The sequence below is a fragment of the Vitis riparia genome, chromosome 1 (assembly GCF_004353265.1).
Source record: "Vitis riparia cultivar Riparia Gloire de Montpellier isolate 1030 chromosome 1, EGFV_Vit.rip_1.0, whole genome shotgun sequence".
Lineage (NCBI taxonomy): Eukaryota > Viridiplantae > Streptophyta > Magnoliopsida > Vitales > Vitaceae > Vitis > Vitis riparia.
The window spans coordinates 21,648,614-21,665,427 of NC_048431.1; the positions used below are offsets into that span (position 1 = coordinate 21,648,614).

Genomic DNA, 16,814 nt, shown 5'->3' on the forward strand with positions numbered 1-16,814 from the left:
TCCAATACAAGATTGCATGTATCATCATCACCTGACTCCTCTTTGGATGTTTTCACACCTCACTTGAATGCTAACAAAGTTTGGTAATCCTCCAAAGCATCAGAGTGAAATGGGCTCATTTGGAAGGGAGTGAGCTGTTGAACCTCATATCCTTCCTTTTTTTTTTTTGCTTTTTTGGAAGGTGATGCTAATTGAGCTATATATGTATAGTACTTATTGTCCCTTTTCCACCCAGCATGGAGTTTTATTATTGAGTATCTCATCAAAAGAATGGTACTCATCATTTTGGTATTTTAGGGTATCTAGCAATTACAAGATGAAATTATTGATGGGAAAATGATTAATAGATTTTTTTTATTATTATTTGATTCTTTAGATGTCTCTATGATAGATTCAATGGTCGTTTGAGTCAATACATTATTAGTAGACAGCTTTAGAGACAAGTATTAGTATCATGTGTCCCTTAACTTTTGGGTCTCTTAACTTTGTATAGTTTATTTGTCCGATTGTTTAGGAGGTTGGATGAGAGACCATGGCATTCATTAAATGTTTTCTACTTAAATTAGAGATGGTGGGAGGGAGAGAGAGAGAGAGCCCATGTTCATTTTGAGCCATGGCATTCATTAAATGGTGGGAGAGAGAGAGAGAGAGAGAGCCCATGTTCATTTTGAGCCATGGCATTCATTAAATGTTTTCTACTTAAATTAGAGATGATGGGAGGGGGAGAGAGGGAGAGAGAGAGAGAGAGAGTCCATGTTCATTTTGAGCCACCTTTGAAATGGTGGCAGTGGGAGTAGGAAATGGGAGTTTGAATTTTATTTCATTTTTCTATCATTATATTATTTATTAAATATAAAATTATTTTTATGAGAATTGAAATTCCTCTTTATCAAAATTTTAATTCCTTTTCTTTATGGTATGCAGTTGTTTTTGACTTATTTCTTTGAAGAGAGAGAAGTATCCAAATTGGTAGGTCATTTCAATAACTACCAGAAGTCTATGTTTGAATTACTTCTTTGTGGGAAAAGTACAAGTTAATAATTTAAGTTCCAAAATCTATTTTTAGTGAAATTCATAAGAAGTTTATACATAAATAATGTTAAAAAAAAAAAAAATCTCTCATTCATAAGAAATATTACAATCATTTTTCATATAATGTTCTTGTTATGTCCTATAAGATTGATTATGAATCAAATAAATAAATATTTTTATACGAGATCAAATAAACAAAAACTCATATTAAAACGAGAAATCGAATATGATACCATTTACAATGACTCACTTCTTTTCATATAAATATTGTGTATTTTCAATTCTATGAACTTTTACAACTTTAAAATGTGTCTATATGATTAAAAAAAATGTATATTTTTTTCCCTATTTAATGTAAAATACTATACAATATTAAAAACAAGAGAAAACATATTAAATTTTCTCTTATAAAAAAATAAAAATTAGCTTTAAAATAATGAAAAAAAAATCATAAATTTCATTATATATTAAAATAAGAAAAAATTTAAATCTTCCTTTTAAGTGTCCACTACACATTAAGTTATTAATTCACATGAAAAATTAACTATTAAATAATAAAATAATAAAATAATGATGCATGTTTTGATTATCCTATATTACATGGGACTATGATTCACCCTATCCCGATCATATTTTCATTCATTTTCTCTTGCACCAACCGCATCCTAAAAATAGAAGATTTTGAATAATCTACTATTAATGTAATCAAACTTATTTAGGCTTTAACCTTCACAAAATTGAACCAAAACACAATACGAAATACTATGACATTGTGTACATGATGCACCACCCTATTTTACCCCTAGTGTAATTTTTTCAAGCAATTCAAATTTGGGTCCACACTTATTCAACAAATATTAAGAAGGACAAATGAGTAACTTCAAAACCCACAAAAATTGGTTGAAAACTTAGTGAAAAAATATTAAATGAAGAGGGATGAGCCCACAAGGAGACAGCTAAGACAATGGAAGCAGAAGAAACAAAGGGTCACATCTTGGAGTCAAAATCAGATTCTAGTCCTTTTGCATGTAAAGTTGAGTCTTGAGACCCCCTTGAGACGCCTTGAGACCCCATTGGGCATGGGCAAGCCACTCTTACCAATTATTCAGCCTCATGCTCTGACCAAAATTATATCTCAATTTTCTTTTTGAAATTTTTATATTTTTTTATATGCTTTTATAGACTTCTTGGAAGTGGACAATTGCCTCAAAAATCTCCTTTTTAACAACCCAATTTGCTTGGTGTATCTTTGGAGATATCTCCTTTGTTGTTTTATGTTTGGTTGTTTGGTTGTTAGTTTTTCACAATTTTTTTTTTCCATGTAATAACTAACAATTTGTAAACAGTTATGTCATATATTTCTGGTTAAGACAAACACACCACTGTTTTGGATGGAACATGTTACATGTGTGTCAAGGCAAAAATTTTATTTATTTACACCCTCATGTCATAGGAGACTATAAAATATTAGTACAATTTAAAATTATGAATCCTTAGATAATTCAATATTTAAATCATTTTTTTAATTATCCCTTTTTAAGAGATATATTAATTAGATATACATTGTTGATGTACTAATTAACAACAATAGAAGAGTAAAAGTAAAATAGTTATTTCATATTTAAGTTTTGTATTTTAAAATATTTTTATTAAAATCAAAGATAATTTAAGGTTTTTTTAAAAAATAAATAAATAGAAGTTGCTTTTTGGGTCATATATGAGTAAAAATATGGTTTTCTTTCCAATATATTTAGAAATAGGAAAATATTAAAATAAAAAAATAAAAAAGCCTATGTTTGGTTTTATTTTACACCCCAAATACAAAAATATATATATAATCAAAATTAATAAAAATAGTATGTATTTTAAATTATTTAATTTATATATATGATATTTAAAATAAGTAAAATGAATTAGAACCAATATATGTAAATAATTTATTAATTTTATTTTTTTTTTCATTTTTTCTTTGGTTTTTTCTCTTATATTTCTTTGAAACTAAATATAATTTTTATTTTTCATATATAAATAAATCATGTTAAAAAGTGTGTGAGTTATGGTTAAAAGTTATTCCTAAACACTCTTAAAAGTCATATTTATCCACCAATTTTTTTTTTTTTTTTTTTAAAAAATATATATATATATATATATATATATATATATATATATATATATATATATATATATAAGAAGCTATCTAAATATTTGACAATTGTTTTCAATAATAGTTTTCTATTCCTTAAAATGAAAAACCAAAAATACATATTTGATAACTAAAAATTGTTTTTTATTTTTAAAAATAAAAAATATGATGTTTTTAGAAAATATATTTTAGTTATTTTTTATTATTTTCACTTGTTTTTAAAGGGTTATTCAATAAATAATTATACAAATACATAGAAGGACTAAAAATAAAACCTTGTATATAAAAATTATTTTTAAAACATATTTAAAATTATTAAAAATAAGTTAAAAATATCTTAGGTTTTCAAATAAACTTTTATTCTACAAAACATCATAAAATTATTCTCAAAAACTATTTTTAAAAATTGTTTCTAAAAATAATTACTAAAGAAAACCTAAATCGTTATATTTCCCCTCTAATATCATAAATTGGATTCTAACTTTATTTTATTTATTTATTATTATTATTATTATTTGCTTTTGGGGTGGTTGGGACATATTCTTTCCCTTCCTTTCATTTGTCAACTTGGCTTGCTCTGATTGTGAGAGATGGTGAGATGGATTTGTAGCCACATCTTCACCATCATTACAACTTTAATAACTATTTTGACTTTAATAATCCCTTAAGCTTTTCATAAATTGTAGGTTAATCCCCATGGCCCACTTTTATTGTCTCTTAACTTTTTCATTAATTTTTGTTTAAAATCCCTTTTGTTTTGAACCCACAAATGGTTTAAACTTTCAAAATTAATACAAAAGACAAAACCCCATTCTCCACTAAATTTCCTCCTAAAGTAAGGATTGATTGATTTGGGGTTCATTTGAAATGCCACTATTTAACAGCAAAATTTAATGTTCAACTTTTTATTTTTAAATTGAAGTTGTTAGGATTGGATGCACTTTTTATATTCATTTTCAAGTATTAATTTAAACTTTTAAATTTATTTTTTGGTTTGTTAGGTAATTAGCTAAATATTTATTGTGTTACCAATTTGAAGGTTTTATTACTACAAATTTAGCATTAAAATTTCTTAATAAGAAGTTTTTAAGTTTAGCAAATATGAAATTATCAAGTTAATAATAGAAAGTTTCTAAATGAAATTTATTTTGAAGAGGGGGAGAAAATTAAAGAAAAATCCATATGTTAGATTGTGAAGCTTGAATCAGTATTGTTGGACTTCGCTCAAGATGTCGAGAGTCAAGTTGTTTGGTCGATTACAACTGCAATTAAGAAGGGTTTTATTTATTTATTTATTTAGAGTTTAATCATTGTAACTTTTTTCATTCGTATTTTTATTAATGAATTGTTTAGTGTTGATGTACTCTATAGAGTAAGGAATCACATTGATCATCAAACCATGTTAAAATTCTTATCTTTTTCTTTATTTTTTACTCATTTATATGTATAGTTTGATTAACACCCTCAACATGGGAAACAAATACATTTTTTGGATCGTCGAACCATATTAAAATTTTTATCTTTCTCTTTATTTTCTACTCATTTATGTGTATGATTTGATAAACACCCTCAACATCGGAAACAAATACATTTTGAAGAGGGGGAGAAAATTAAAGAAAAATCCATATGTTAGATTGTGAAGCTTGAATCAGTATTGTTAGACTTCGCTCAAGATGTCGAGAGTCGAGTTGTTTGGTCAATTACAACTGCAATTAAGAGGTTTGTTCTTTTTTTATTTAGAGTTTAATCATTGTAACTTTTTTTATTCGTTTTTTTATTAATGGATTGTTAAGTGTTGATGTACTCTATACACTAAGCATTTCCGACATAAATATCATTAATAAAAGCACTAAAAACTAAAAATATTTTTACAAAAATCACTAAAAAAATACATACTTAGTGAAATTAATATATTGGTAATACGTCATTGAATAAACCTTGATAGTGAATAAAATGAGTGTGGGGGCCAAACACATCCAATCCCATACACCCTAGCAACAGGCAACAATACATGAATTGTCTATTGCAGGTGGATCGATCCTTATGGGATCTGGTCTATCTGGATAAATCCCATGAAAGATGGGAAAGTTAGAAAGAAGAGAAAAAAGGGGCAGTGGGATCATGTGAAGGCTACATTTATTACCATCATATTGTCTTATGATAGTAACAACTACAAAGTAAAAAAAGAAAGGGAAGAAGATGATCAGAGACAGGCTAGCTATCATCACTCACACACACAGCTCATGCATTTGTGGTCGAGCATCATTTGGTAGCTACCACTGTCCCTACATGTTCTCTTCCTCCTTAAATTGACCACCTTTCTCTCTTACCTTCTTCTTCTTTCCCAATCCTTTTTTTTTTTTTTTTTTTTGGGTCCTATGTGATTATGATGGTGTGTACATGTTTGTGAAGGCCCATTCATGCTTGAGGTGGGTGTCCTTGGTTTTCTTGAAATGGGAAAAAATTTGAGGAGAACTCGAGGGAAAGAAAATAAATAGAAAAAGGTAAAATAATAATAATAAAAATTAAAAATAAATTTAAATTTAATAAATTATTTTTATTTTATTTTAACTTTTTTATAAAAAAAGAAATTTGAAAATATGTAAGGTTTAGGGAAAAGTGTATTTATATTTACTTATATAAAAAAAAATCATAAAATAAGAGCTCCAATTTATAAAATATAGATTTTAAATAGTTAAATAAAAATAATTAATATTTTGTATATTTCTTTTTAATTAAAAGTACTATATGTGTTATCCTGACCATTTTAAGTATTACCTTTCATGTATGAAATTTTAACTATTTTTAAAATTATTTTTATTTTATAATTATTTTTATATAGATGAAAATTCAATTTTTCTCAAGATTTTAATAGTTTTAACTATATTTGATTTTTATTTATGTATTTTTCATAATAAAATTAAATATAACTTTTTTTTTAATATTTTTCTCATTCCTTATACTTTCCTTAAACCAAACATAAAAAGGGTTGAACTTTCTTTATAAGAAATTGATGACCCATCAAAAGCATATTTGGATTTTGGCACTAGTTCCATAGATTCGTATTAAGGTTCAATTTGTTTGATATTAAGCTTTATTTCTTTGTACCTTTGTTTGATAATTTGAATTTTACTCAACGGTTCATATCAACTGTGGTTCATATCAAAAGTTATATATATATATATATATTACAAAAAAAAATTCATTGTATTTAAAAAAATGTTTGAAAAATGTGTTTGGTATTGATTTTAGAAAATATTTATAGCATTTCTAATATTTGAATGATAAAATTTTTTAAGTATTAAAAATATTAGAATCATTTTTTAAAATTACTGTAAAACAGGTTCTTATAGTGTTGAAAAATTACTTGTAATTTTTTAGAAAAACACTTATAGGTAATTCTCTTAAAAATATTTCAAGTAAAAACACTTTCAAATGTGCTCCAAAAGCCTATTTGACAATAATTCTGAAAAGTGTGTTTGATAATGATTATAAAAAACATTTTTAATATTTTTAACACTTGAAAATTTTTATTTTTTAAATATTAGAAGGGCTAAAAACTCTTTCTACAATCATTGCCAAACCGACTTAACTCTAAAAAGTGTTTTAAAAAAAAAATTAAGGGATTGATAAAATTTATAAAACACTATGAAAAATCATTTATAGCGTTTTAAACTTGTAGTGTTTTATAAAGATAAGTGATAATTCTAAAAACATTAAAAAAAAAAGCTTCAAATAAAAACATTTTGAATAGAAATATTATCGAGCATACTCTAAAAGAAGTTTATTTTCTTGATTTACTTTGAAAAATACAAATAAAAATTGAATATAATAAAATTATTTAAAAACTTATATAATTGAAAAAAAAAGAGATGAGAAATAACTTTTTTTTATAAAAAAATATATATTTTTAGAAGTATATGATAAAAATTCATTAAATTTTTTTCCCCACTTTTTCTTTTCTTATGTTAGTAATCCGGAGTAATTCTATCCAAAAAGGGTTGGAAATTTTTTCTAATAAATTCTTTTAAATAAATAAATAAAAAGAAAAAAAAAGAAAGAAAGAAGAAGAAGCTGCTGTGACTGTCTTATTTACATAAAGAAATTAAATCCATCCTTTTTATGAAATTATTTCAAAACAACCATCTTCAACAAATTTGCTATTAGGACACTTCTACCCCCACCAAAAAAAAAGTACGAAGAAAAAGTATTGAAATATAAATTTTAATCACATCAAATAACTTAAAACAGTAGAAGTTAATGATGGTGTAAGACAGGTAATGATGGTTAAAATTTTGAAAATGTGGTGTAAAAGGTCGATGTGGGTTTGGAATGTACAATATTTAACGTGTGGATCTTATAAAATTGATTTACACATATGAATCATGATGGTGGGTCCAAATTCCAAACTTAGATATATAAAGACGAAAATTAGGGTTTAATGTGTCGTCTTTATTTACCGCCTAATAATGTGCTCACCCAATGCATGTGATGTTATAGAAGGTTGAACCTTGGAGGTTGGTAGTGTCCACGTTCTCTGCATGAAAACTACTTGTTCAACTCTGATGACTCCCTTCTCCAATCATCGACTTCCAAGTGCCTTCCACATTTAAGTTTTGCTTCCCCACAGCATTTTGCCTTTTTGCTTTTGTTTGGAGGTAGGAGCCCACTCCACTTGGTATCAAATTGAAAATTTATGGCGTATGAAATTCTAGTCATGGATATATATATATATATGAGGCCGAGATATAAAGTAATGAAATCAAACTTGGATATATATATATATACACATAGTATGATCTGATAACGTAATTTTAATTATTAAAAATATATAATGAAATTTAAGTTCTTGAATAAGAATACAAGGATACGAAATCGAGATACAAAGTAATAAAATCGTATCTAAATAGAGAGTAACAAGATTTAAAATATATATATGTTATAGTTTGATTATTGATGTCAAAGAAATTAAGAAAAAGACAAAATTTACGATGACTAAGGGCCCTTAATTTCTTTTTTTAAATGTTTGACTCTTTTTTTCTTCGTCAAAGGTAAGTTAGTTTGATTGAATGGTCGTATCACATGAGCTTGATGATATAGTACAAGGAATGTTGAAAAGTTGTATCACCTTTTCTAATGTTTTTCTTTAATTATTTTTCTCTTTCTAATTTTTATTTTTAATAATAAAAAATTATTTTTATATACTATTTTAAACTCATTTCAATTATTTTATCTTTTTTTTTTATGTAAAAATTAAATAATTTAAAAATATGTAAATTTTAATCATTTTTTTATATATATATTTTCATAATAAAATCAAATATAAGAAAATTATTTTTCTTAATATTTTTTTTATGCTCTCATAAACCAAATATTGCACAAGGGTTTTCCTCAAATTTAAGTCCGAAAATTTAAAAATAAATGTTGCCCATATAGCCAATTTGGTTTGGGCCAAGATTGTTGCCCAAATGGAGCCCAGACTCTTCAAGTGAGAGCCCAAGCCCCTTTCACATATAGTTTGCCTTGCCCGTTGGAAATTACTAATTAGTATCCAATGATTATGATGATGGTCTTTCCACCTCTCCATTTCCTTCTAATTCTCTCCTCATTTTTAATAATTTTATTAATTTATAAATTTATATACCAAAATGTAACCCGAGAATTTAAATACAAATTAATAATAGAATCAATTAAGAAAAACAATTATTTAAAAAAATTAATATATGCATTATTTGTTTCTCCATTTTTATTACCTGAAAAATTATGTATAAGACGTATATGAGATAAAAAAAAGAATTTAACAAAACCGCACTGAAAGAAGTATTTTTATTGAGTATAAAATAATTCTTTTACCCTCACTATTAAGAGTCCATTTAACACTAATTATAGAAAACGTTTTTAATTTTTTTTAATACTTGATTTTTTATTTATTTATCAAAAGAGTTGTTTTAAAATGTTAGAAAGCGTAGAAATGTTTTTTAAAATCATTATCAAACAAACTCTTAAATATGCTCATTTTGATATATCTCATTCATATTTTATCCTTATTTTATAAATTAATTTGTATATTCTCATAGATACATTGTGTTCTAGAATTTAATAAATTTGAAAAAAAATTATTTATTTTTATAACCCGATTGAGTTGAGCTTATAGTTGCCCAGGCATTTTTATCCGGAGGCTTTTAGGATTAGAAACCAGCCCACTTACGGTCCAATCGAAGCAAATTTTGGGCCAGACCAGGCCCAGGCCCATTATCACCTGAGTAATGCTAAAGTCACGGGATTGTCACAGTATAGCATTGTGCATCTCTTTAAGGTTTGCTTGCAGCACAAGAAGACCCGATCTTTATTTACTCAGAAGGTATTCGATCAGTTCTTCTCCAAACGCCGCGTTTCGATCGATCTTTGAGTTCTAGGTACTCCTCTAATCTCTATTCCCAATTCATTCAATCGACTTCTAGTTTATACAATCGTTTGGATGCTTAGAAACTATGAGAAAACCAAAGAAAATTTTGAATCGTAATTTTTTTTTCACCAGTTAGGGTTCGAGAATACAAAAAATGACACTCACTTAAACTTATACGAAACTTTGGCTTTGTTGATCTGAGCTTTAGGTTTTTGTTTTTTTTTTTGTTTTTCGTTTTTGGCAGCAAAGAAAGTGAGAGAGATAGCATAGGAATCAAAATGTTGCTTTTGTTTTTCATCATTTTCTTGGTAACCAAGCAGAGGGCTTGGATATCATTCTGAGTGCTTTATTAATTGGGAATGCTATTGCTGGAAGCTTTGAATTCTAGGGTTTTCTCTTGGAATGGCCGTATAACTATTGCAAGTTTGGATAAATTTTTGTTAGATTCACGGTCTTTTTCTATCTAGAAATCTTTTCTCGTGTAAAAAGAGATCTAGTTTTGATGCTGAGGAGAAATGAGACAATGAATTCAAAGTTTGAATTCTGAAATTTTCACCACAGTCGAATACAGAAAATTGCCACTTTTGTGTGAGTCTGGTGGAGGGGCGGCGGGTTTTGGGGCGTGCGGGGAAGCAAAATATGAGAGATAACTTACGAATGAAAATGTTTTCTTTTATTGTTCTCTATTTTCCTGGTAACCAAACAGTTTTCTTTTTGAATGACTTCTTACTTGTCAATGCTATGGCTGAAAATTTTTGAATTCGAAGATTTCTTTCTGACTACAGCTGAAGTTGGAATTTTTATAAATTTAACTATCCGGGAACACAATCTTGCACAATTGTAGCATAAAAAATGATTTGGATTGAATTAATATTCACTAATTTTTTAGGGGTTTCTTCTCTTTGTCTAGGCTATAAGCATGAAGCTTGACACTAGTGGTCTTGAGTCAACTGTACCGCTCTTCGGGGCTAATAGCGAGCTTCCTGGTGGGTTTTCAGCTGCTCCTTCATTTGAGCTTCCAAGCACTACTGATGTGAGTTCTGATACATTTGATTTAGAATCTTCCTGTCGATGAAAAAAAAGCTCAATTTGGAATGTGATGTCACACTTTCCTTGAGTGGAAATTAGAATCAGTAGGGACTGAAAATGTTTTCCCTTTTTCAGTTTGATGGGTTTCAGAAAGATGCTATTCAAATGGTGAAGCCAGCAAAGGGAACAACAACTCTTGCCTTCATTTTTAAGGAGGGTGTAATGGTTGCTGCTGATTCTCGTGCTAGCATGGGAGGATATATCTGTAAGTTTTTTTTTTGTTCTTACTTGGTTCATTTTGAGGAAGATATATTTATACTGTTTAGATTGGTTAGGATTAGTGGACCATATAAACCTGTTCATGAACAAGTTTAATTCAGGAAGAAAAATGGGTGACTTAAAACGCTAGTGATTCTGCAATAGTTGCTTCAATATTAATATACAGTGAAATACAAGCATATTGAATTTAAATAAAATGTGGCAACTTATATCTGATATCATGTTTTAGGGGGTTCTGTAGATTTGCATTCATCAAGAGAATATGATTTTAAACACCCCTAAAAAAAAGCAGTATAGGTTATGCTTGAGAAGTTTTTTTTGTCCTTTAGCATCCATATGTCATGAGTATGACCCATATGGATGCAATTTCTCATCTATTTTTCCTTGATATATGTATGTTTGTGTATTATATGGTTAGTTGGAACCACACATACCTACACACAGAACTTCCAGTAACCTCTTGCATGTACGAAATAAAACTTTGTAGCTAAGCATACCCCATCTCTCTCTCCCCCCCCCCCACACAAAAGGACCTGAGGATAATATGATCCTGTGCGACCACTGGAACCTTTAGCATCTATATGTCGTGAGTATGGTCCATATGGATGCAATTTCTCATCTATTTTCCTTGATATATGTGTGTGTGTGTTATATGGTTAGTTGGAACTACATAAACCTATGCACAGAACTTCCGGTAAGGGAAAAATGGAACCTCTTGCAGTGTATGAAATAAAACTTTGTAGCTGAGCATACACCATTTCTCTCCCCCCCACATGATGAAAAAAATTGTATAAGGACCTGAGGATAAGATGATCCTATTTGACCACTGTACATTGGTAGAAGCATTGTGAATTGGAATAATTGAGAATCTTGAGTAACTAGCCAAGCCAGTAAAGCAGCCAAAGTGGTGATAGATCCCATTAGTTAAATGAGTCTTATTGAAAGTGCATCTATTTTTAATCTCTTCTTAAAATAAAAGGAAAAGGAAATTGTCCATTTATAATCCTTCACCAATTGGATTAAAGGATCATCTAATTGGAAATTATAACAGAATTTGTAGGTTGTTAAGTAGTTATAAGATATATACTTATACCTCTAATTATCTCATTTCCTCTATGAGGGAAAGAGAAAATTGAGGTTCTTCCTTATATAGGCTAAACTAATATTATTGTTAACCAAGGAAAACATTTTCTAGTAAGGTGTTTTCAGTGCCTTGAGATTTGAGGCCTTGTTTGGCATGACCTTTCAGCAATCTAAAAGCTTTTAATAATTGTCAGAGAGCTTAAAATGTGTTTGATAACACACTAGTAGGAGATGTTTGCTAGAAGCTCTTTCACTGAAGTTAAGGGTGAGACACTTTTGTAGAAAAACTTACAAGGGAGGGAAAAATGGTTACAGAATAAAAAAGAGATTAATGGCTTGTTTGACAATGTTTTTAAAAATAGTTTTTGAAAATAGTTCTTAAAAATAATTCTCAATTGTTTTCAATAACAAAAATTTGTTTAGGAACTCAAGTATAAAAAACAAATTTTCCTGCCTTATTCTCCATAAAAGTACCGTGTACTTACATATGATTCAAAAGTTCTTAAAGTATTCTCCATATTTTCAATTATTGTTCAGGAATATACTATGAAAAAACAACTAAAACCCCAAATTTGCTCTAAAAAATAACCTGTTTTTAGAAAAAAAATTCTCAAAAAAACTATTTTATCTCAAAGTCTACTAAACTTGTTTTCTAAGTTAGAAAACTATTGTATGTTGTAAAGAATAGAAAATTGTTTTTTTTTAAGAACATAAAACTGTTTTTTGTTTCCTTTTGCCAAATGTGTGTTTATATATATATATATATATATTCTGGTGAACAGAAAATTATTTTCAAAAATAGTTATTAAACAGGGCTTAAGCTTCTAAAATGAACAAATTGAAGTCCTTTAGCTTTTGTTGACAAGGCAACTAATTTACACCTTAATCACTCCTTAGTAAGAAGTACCCTTTTGAGTTGGCATGGGTCCTTTGTTTGGAAGGAGAAGAAGAAAGCTTGGAGAGCAGATTTTTAGCATTTATTTTGGATCATTTGGAAGGTGAAAAATAGGAGAGTATTTGAAAATACTGAAAATGCGGATCAAACAATCAAATAATCCTCTATGTGCAATTTTTTGGAGTGGGTTGTACAAGGATATTCCTCAATGTCCGTGGTGAACTTCATTATTTGACTAAGCTCTAAGTAGGGAGAGGAAGTTGTTTTTTGTATCTTGCTCCGCTTTATCTAGCCTTTTGACTCCTTTGTATACACCATGTATGTTTTTTGCATGCCCTTTTATTAGACACTTTTAATATATTTGATCTTTTCCCATCAAAAAAGAAAAGAAAAATCGTACGATAAATTGAATATGTCATATTTTCTCAGTTGAATAAATTCTATTATTCAATTTCAAGCAACTTTAAATGTTTCAGGACTTGCTTTAAAATTTTGCCTCCCTCTTATTGTGTTTTCACAACATTTCCCATTTTTTATTAAACTAAACTCATCTGATCAAAACTTTGAACCATGAAATAGGGAGATCTTTTGGACTTTGGATACATTGCCTATTTGTTGTCATTGTCTTCCTTCCTTAATTTTGCAGCATCACAATCTGTGAAGAAAATTATTGAAATTAATCCCTACATGCTTGGCACAATGGCTGGAGGAGCTGCTGATTGCCAGTTTTGGCACAGAAATTTGGGCATTAAGGTAATATATTTTTGTTGTTTTCTCTAATTTGCACTCTTTTCAGGCCTGTGATCTACAATAATTATGGAATGATTTGATTGTACTGGTACTGCTACTGTAAACAAGTATCTTTAGCACTCTGGATTGTTTTATTCTTTGTGCACTTAGCTGGTAAATGTAGACAATTTATTTCTGATTGTGTTCAAGGGCTTCTTCCTTAAGCGAGGTCTTAATTTTGTTGTCCACCTACGCCGTTGGTAAAGGAATGGAGTCATGTCTTCATTCTCCCTGCTGACTGCTGAGAGACCACAGCTGTGATAGTCAGCTTTTCTGGCTTAAATCCAGATGTGGAGTTCATGTAGTTTATTTTATGAATCTTCGTGTGTATTTTTTGGACGGTTTGGAAGGAGAGAAATAGATTAGCTTTTAGGGGGGGCTCTCTAGCTATTCAGAAGCTAAAGAATTCGTTTGTGTGTAACTTGTGGAGTTGGGCTAGGGTGTATATGGGAGAGGAGTCCTCTTCGCTTTTAGGTTTTTTGGAATGGCTTGCCGTTCCCTAAGGGGTGGTGAGTGTTGTTTTTGTTTTTGTTGTTGCATAGGCTACTATGTATACCTCCTGTATGCTTTGTGGCTTTTTGCCTAGTTTTATATATATGCGCTCACTTATCAAAAAAAAATTTTATGAATCTTCGTGCTTCCCCTATTATATACTGAAAGACCCTAATGATTATTTGTTTTGATATCAAGATTCCATCTATCATATAAATTTGAACCCTCTCCTGAATGCACTTGTAATTTGTGAACATGCTCTTGCCTTGGCACTTATGCAATCATTATGACATGCCTTATTTCTTTGAATTTGTTGTTCTGTTATTAATCTATAAAATTCTAATTATACATACATGAGATTTAAGCTTTATTTAAAAAAAACACTGAATTAGCCCTTGAGGCATGGGTTGGGTGAAGGCATATATTCTTTCTATTTGTAGCCATTATTCATATATAAAGTCTAATTACACATACATAAGCTTTAAGCTTCATTTAACACAAACATTGAACTGGCCCTTGAGGCTTAGCTGGGGTGAGAGAGATCATCAATACTTATTTTTCCCTAATCTTACATAAATTAAATTAATAAGTATTAATCGTGTAAAGTCTTTATCTTAGACACTTGGTAGACTGGATAACTGTTTCTCATGAAATGAGCTCTAGGCATGTATGGAATACTTATGAATTGACCCAATGGCCTTGCTCTTAGGTTGACTCAATTATCCACAGATATGAACTAATGTATATTTGCTTGCAATATTCCAGTGCCGACTGCATGAACTTGCCAATAAGCGAAGGATTTCAGTTACAGGGGCTTCAAAGCTGCTGGCAAACATTCTATATTCTTACCGTGGAATGGGTCTATCTGTTGGGACCATGATTGCTGGGTGGGATGAAACGGTAATGAGAGTTGAATATTATGAAATCACCTTTTGCCTATCTTAATTTCATTATCTTAATCTGTCTTCTTTGTGGGGTATGTAGGGTCCGGGACTGTATTATGTGGACAGTGAAGGGGGCAGGCTGAAAGGAACACGATTCTCTGTTGGATCTGGCTCGCCTTATGCTTATGGTGTACTGGATAATGGGTATGTGCTATTTTTGCCCCTTTATACCTGTTATCTGTTGCTCTTTGCATGCTTGAGCTATATCAGTGGATATTTCATTTCCAAATATCTAATGGAAATTCCTTGGAAAATTAGAGAAATATTGCACTAAACCATGAACTGGGATAAAAGCAGGTGGTACACATGTTTTATAAAACATCTTCTGGATCTAGCTATTTTGCCATTGTTGGATCTTGTTGATAGTATAGGGATTGATTAACTAGTTAGTGTTCTTGTTGTATTTATATTTTTTTTTGGTTTCTGTACTGTTTGTATACTTTGTCTGTACATGGGTTGCACCTCTTTTTTTCCTTCACACATACATGAATATATTTATCCTATTTTGCATATCCCTCAAAAAGGGGAAGAACAAAGAGCTCATGGACGATGCCACAAAACATTTTGAGATGCCTTGAATTTGTTGAAAACTTGGCATTCTCGTGCTTCCTTGACTGTGCTTCCTCACCAGTTCCTTTCCATATGATGCCAACTCCCTCACCCCATGAAAGTTCCATTGATGTTAGGGAAAGCTAGATCCTGGAAATGGTAGGGTCATGGACTCGAGGATGGAACGCTGTTTTGTTGCCAAGTCTGTGGAATGATGGGAAGTGTGCTTCATTGTTGATATGCCACTTTCTACAGAATTAGGGATTATATTAGACTTGTATTACATCATAATGTTATTCTGTCCCTTCAAAGAGTATGCTTCTAAATGTCTTGCTTCATTCAAAAAAAGATCTTTTGAAAATTCAGTTGACATTCCTTTCTCTGTTTTTGCATAGTCAGATCTCATGCATTCTGAGTGTTCTGTTCTTTAAATCATGTTATTCTTATATGTTATTTTTCTTGTTGTCACTCATGGCAGGTACCGTTATGATATGTCTGTTGAGGAAGCTGCTGAATTGGCTAGACGATCTATTTATCATGCAACATTCCGTGATGGAGCTAGTGGTGGAGTTGCAAGCGGTACACTCTCTCTCTCTCTCTCCCATGTGGATACATACAAATGTATGTAGTTGTGTTTACGGTTTAAACATGTATTTTTTGTTAGTTTATTATGTGGGGCCAAATGGGTGGAAGAAGCTGTCTGGTGATGATGTTGGAGAACTCCACTACAAATACTACCCGGTTATGCCAAGTACAGTGGAACAGGAAATGGTTGAAGTAGCAGGAGCTTGAGGGAAAGATGCCTTGGAACAACTTAGACCAGGTTTGAGATGTTCTCGCTCTTAATACATGACATGAAGGGATGGATTCGCCTATGTTCTGATGAACCCAAAAATCCTTGAATACATGTACTTTGGTTTGATCCCAACTCATTAACAGACCCGGGTTTCAGTTATTGTCATATACTATTATGATCCTTCTGTTCTGGCAATTTAGTTTTATTCTTAGTTCTTTGCTGCATGTGTCATGAACTTTAATTTTAACCCTTTATGCTAAATTTCAATCTCTTTGCATTATCCTGATGTGGCACTGAAAAATTCAATGCCTCTAACAGGACCTTGTCCACCAACAATCACTCCATTTTTGTGAAAGAACCAATGGACAATGAATATA

The 16,814-nt window shown here is 29.9% G+C and overlaps 1 protein-coding gene across 1 annotated transcript; it reads left to right on the plus strand.

The window, feature by feature from the left end:
- The first annotated feature begins 9,486 nt into the window (after window positions 1-9,486).
- LOC117924173 (proteasome subunit beta type-5) lies at window positions 9,487-16,661 on the plus strand. The gene is made up of 8 exons (XM_034842756.1): window positions 9,487-9,591; window positions 10,492-10,614; window positions 10,746-10,875; window positions 13,514-13,620; window positions 14,914-15,048; window positions 15,133-15,236; window positions 16,120-16,220; window positions 16,306-16,661. The coding sequence occupies exons 2-8, from the start codon at window positions 10,501-10,503 to the stop codon at window positions 16,431-16,433; spliced, it is 819 nt and encodes a 272-aa protein (XP_034698647.1). The 5' UTR covers window positions 9,487-9,591; window positions 10,492-10,500; the 3' UTR covers window positions 16,434-16,661.
- The last annotated feature ends 153 nt before the right edge of the window (window positions 16,662-16,814 follow it).

Bases quoted from the DNA above. Each gene is read 5' to 3' on its own strand.
- LOC117924173 (XM_034842756.1), top strand. From the start codon at position 10,501: ATGAAGCTTGACACTAGTGGTCTTGAGTCAACTGTACCGCTCTTCGGG. The intron at 15,049-15,132 runs GTAATGAGAGTT...TGGGGTATGTAG, and splicing joins TTGCTGGGTGGGATGAAACG to GGTCCGGGACTGTATTATGT. The intron at 16,221-16,305 runs GTACACTCTCTC...ATTTTTTGTTAG, and splicing joins TAGTGGTGGAGTTGCAAGCG to TTTATTATGTGGGGCCAAAT.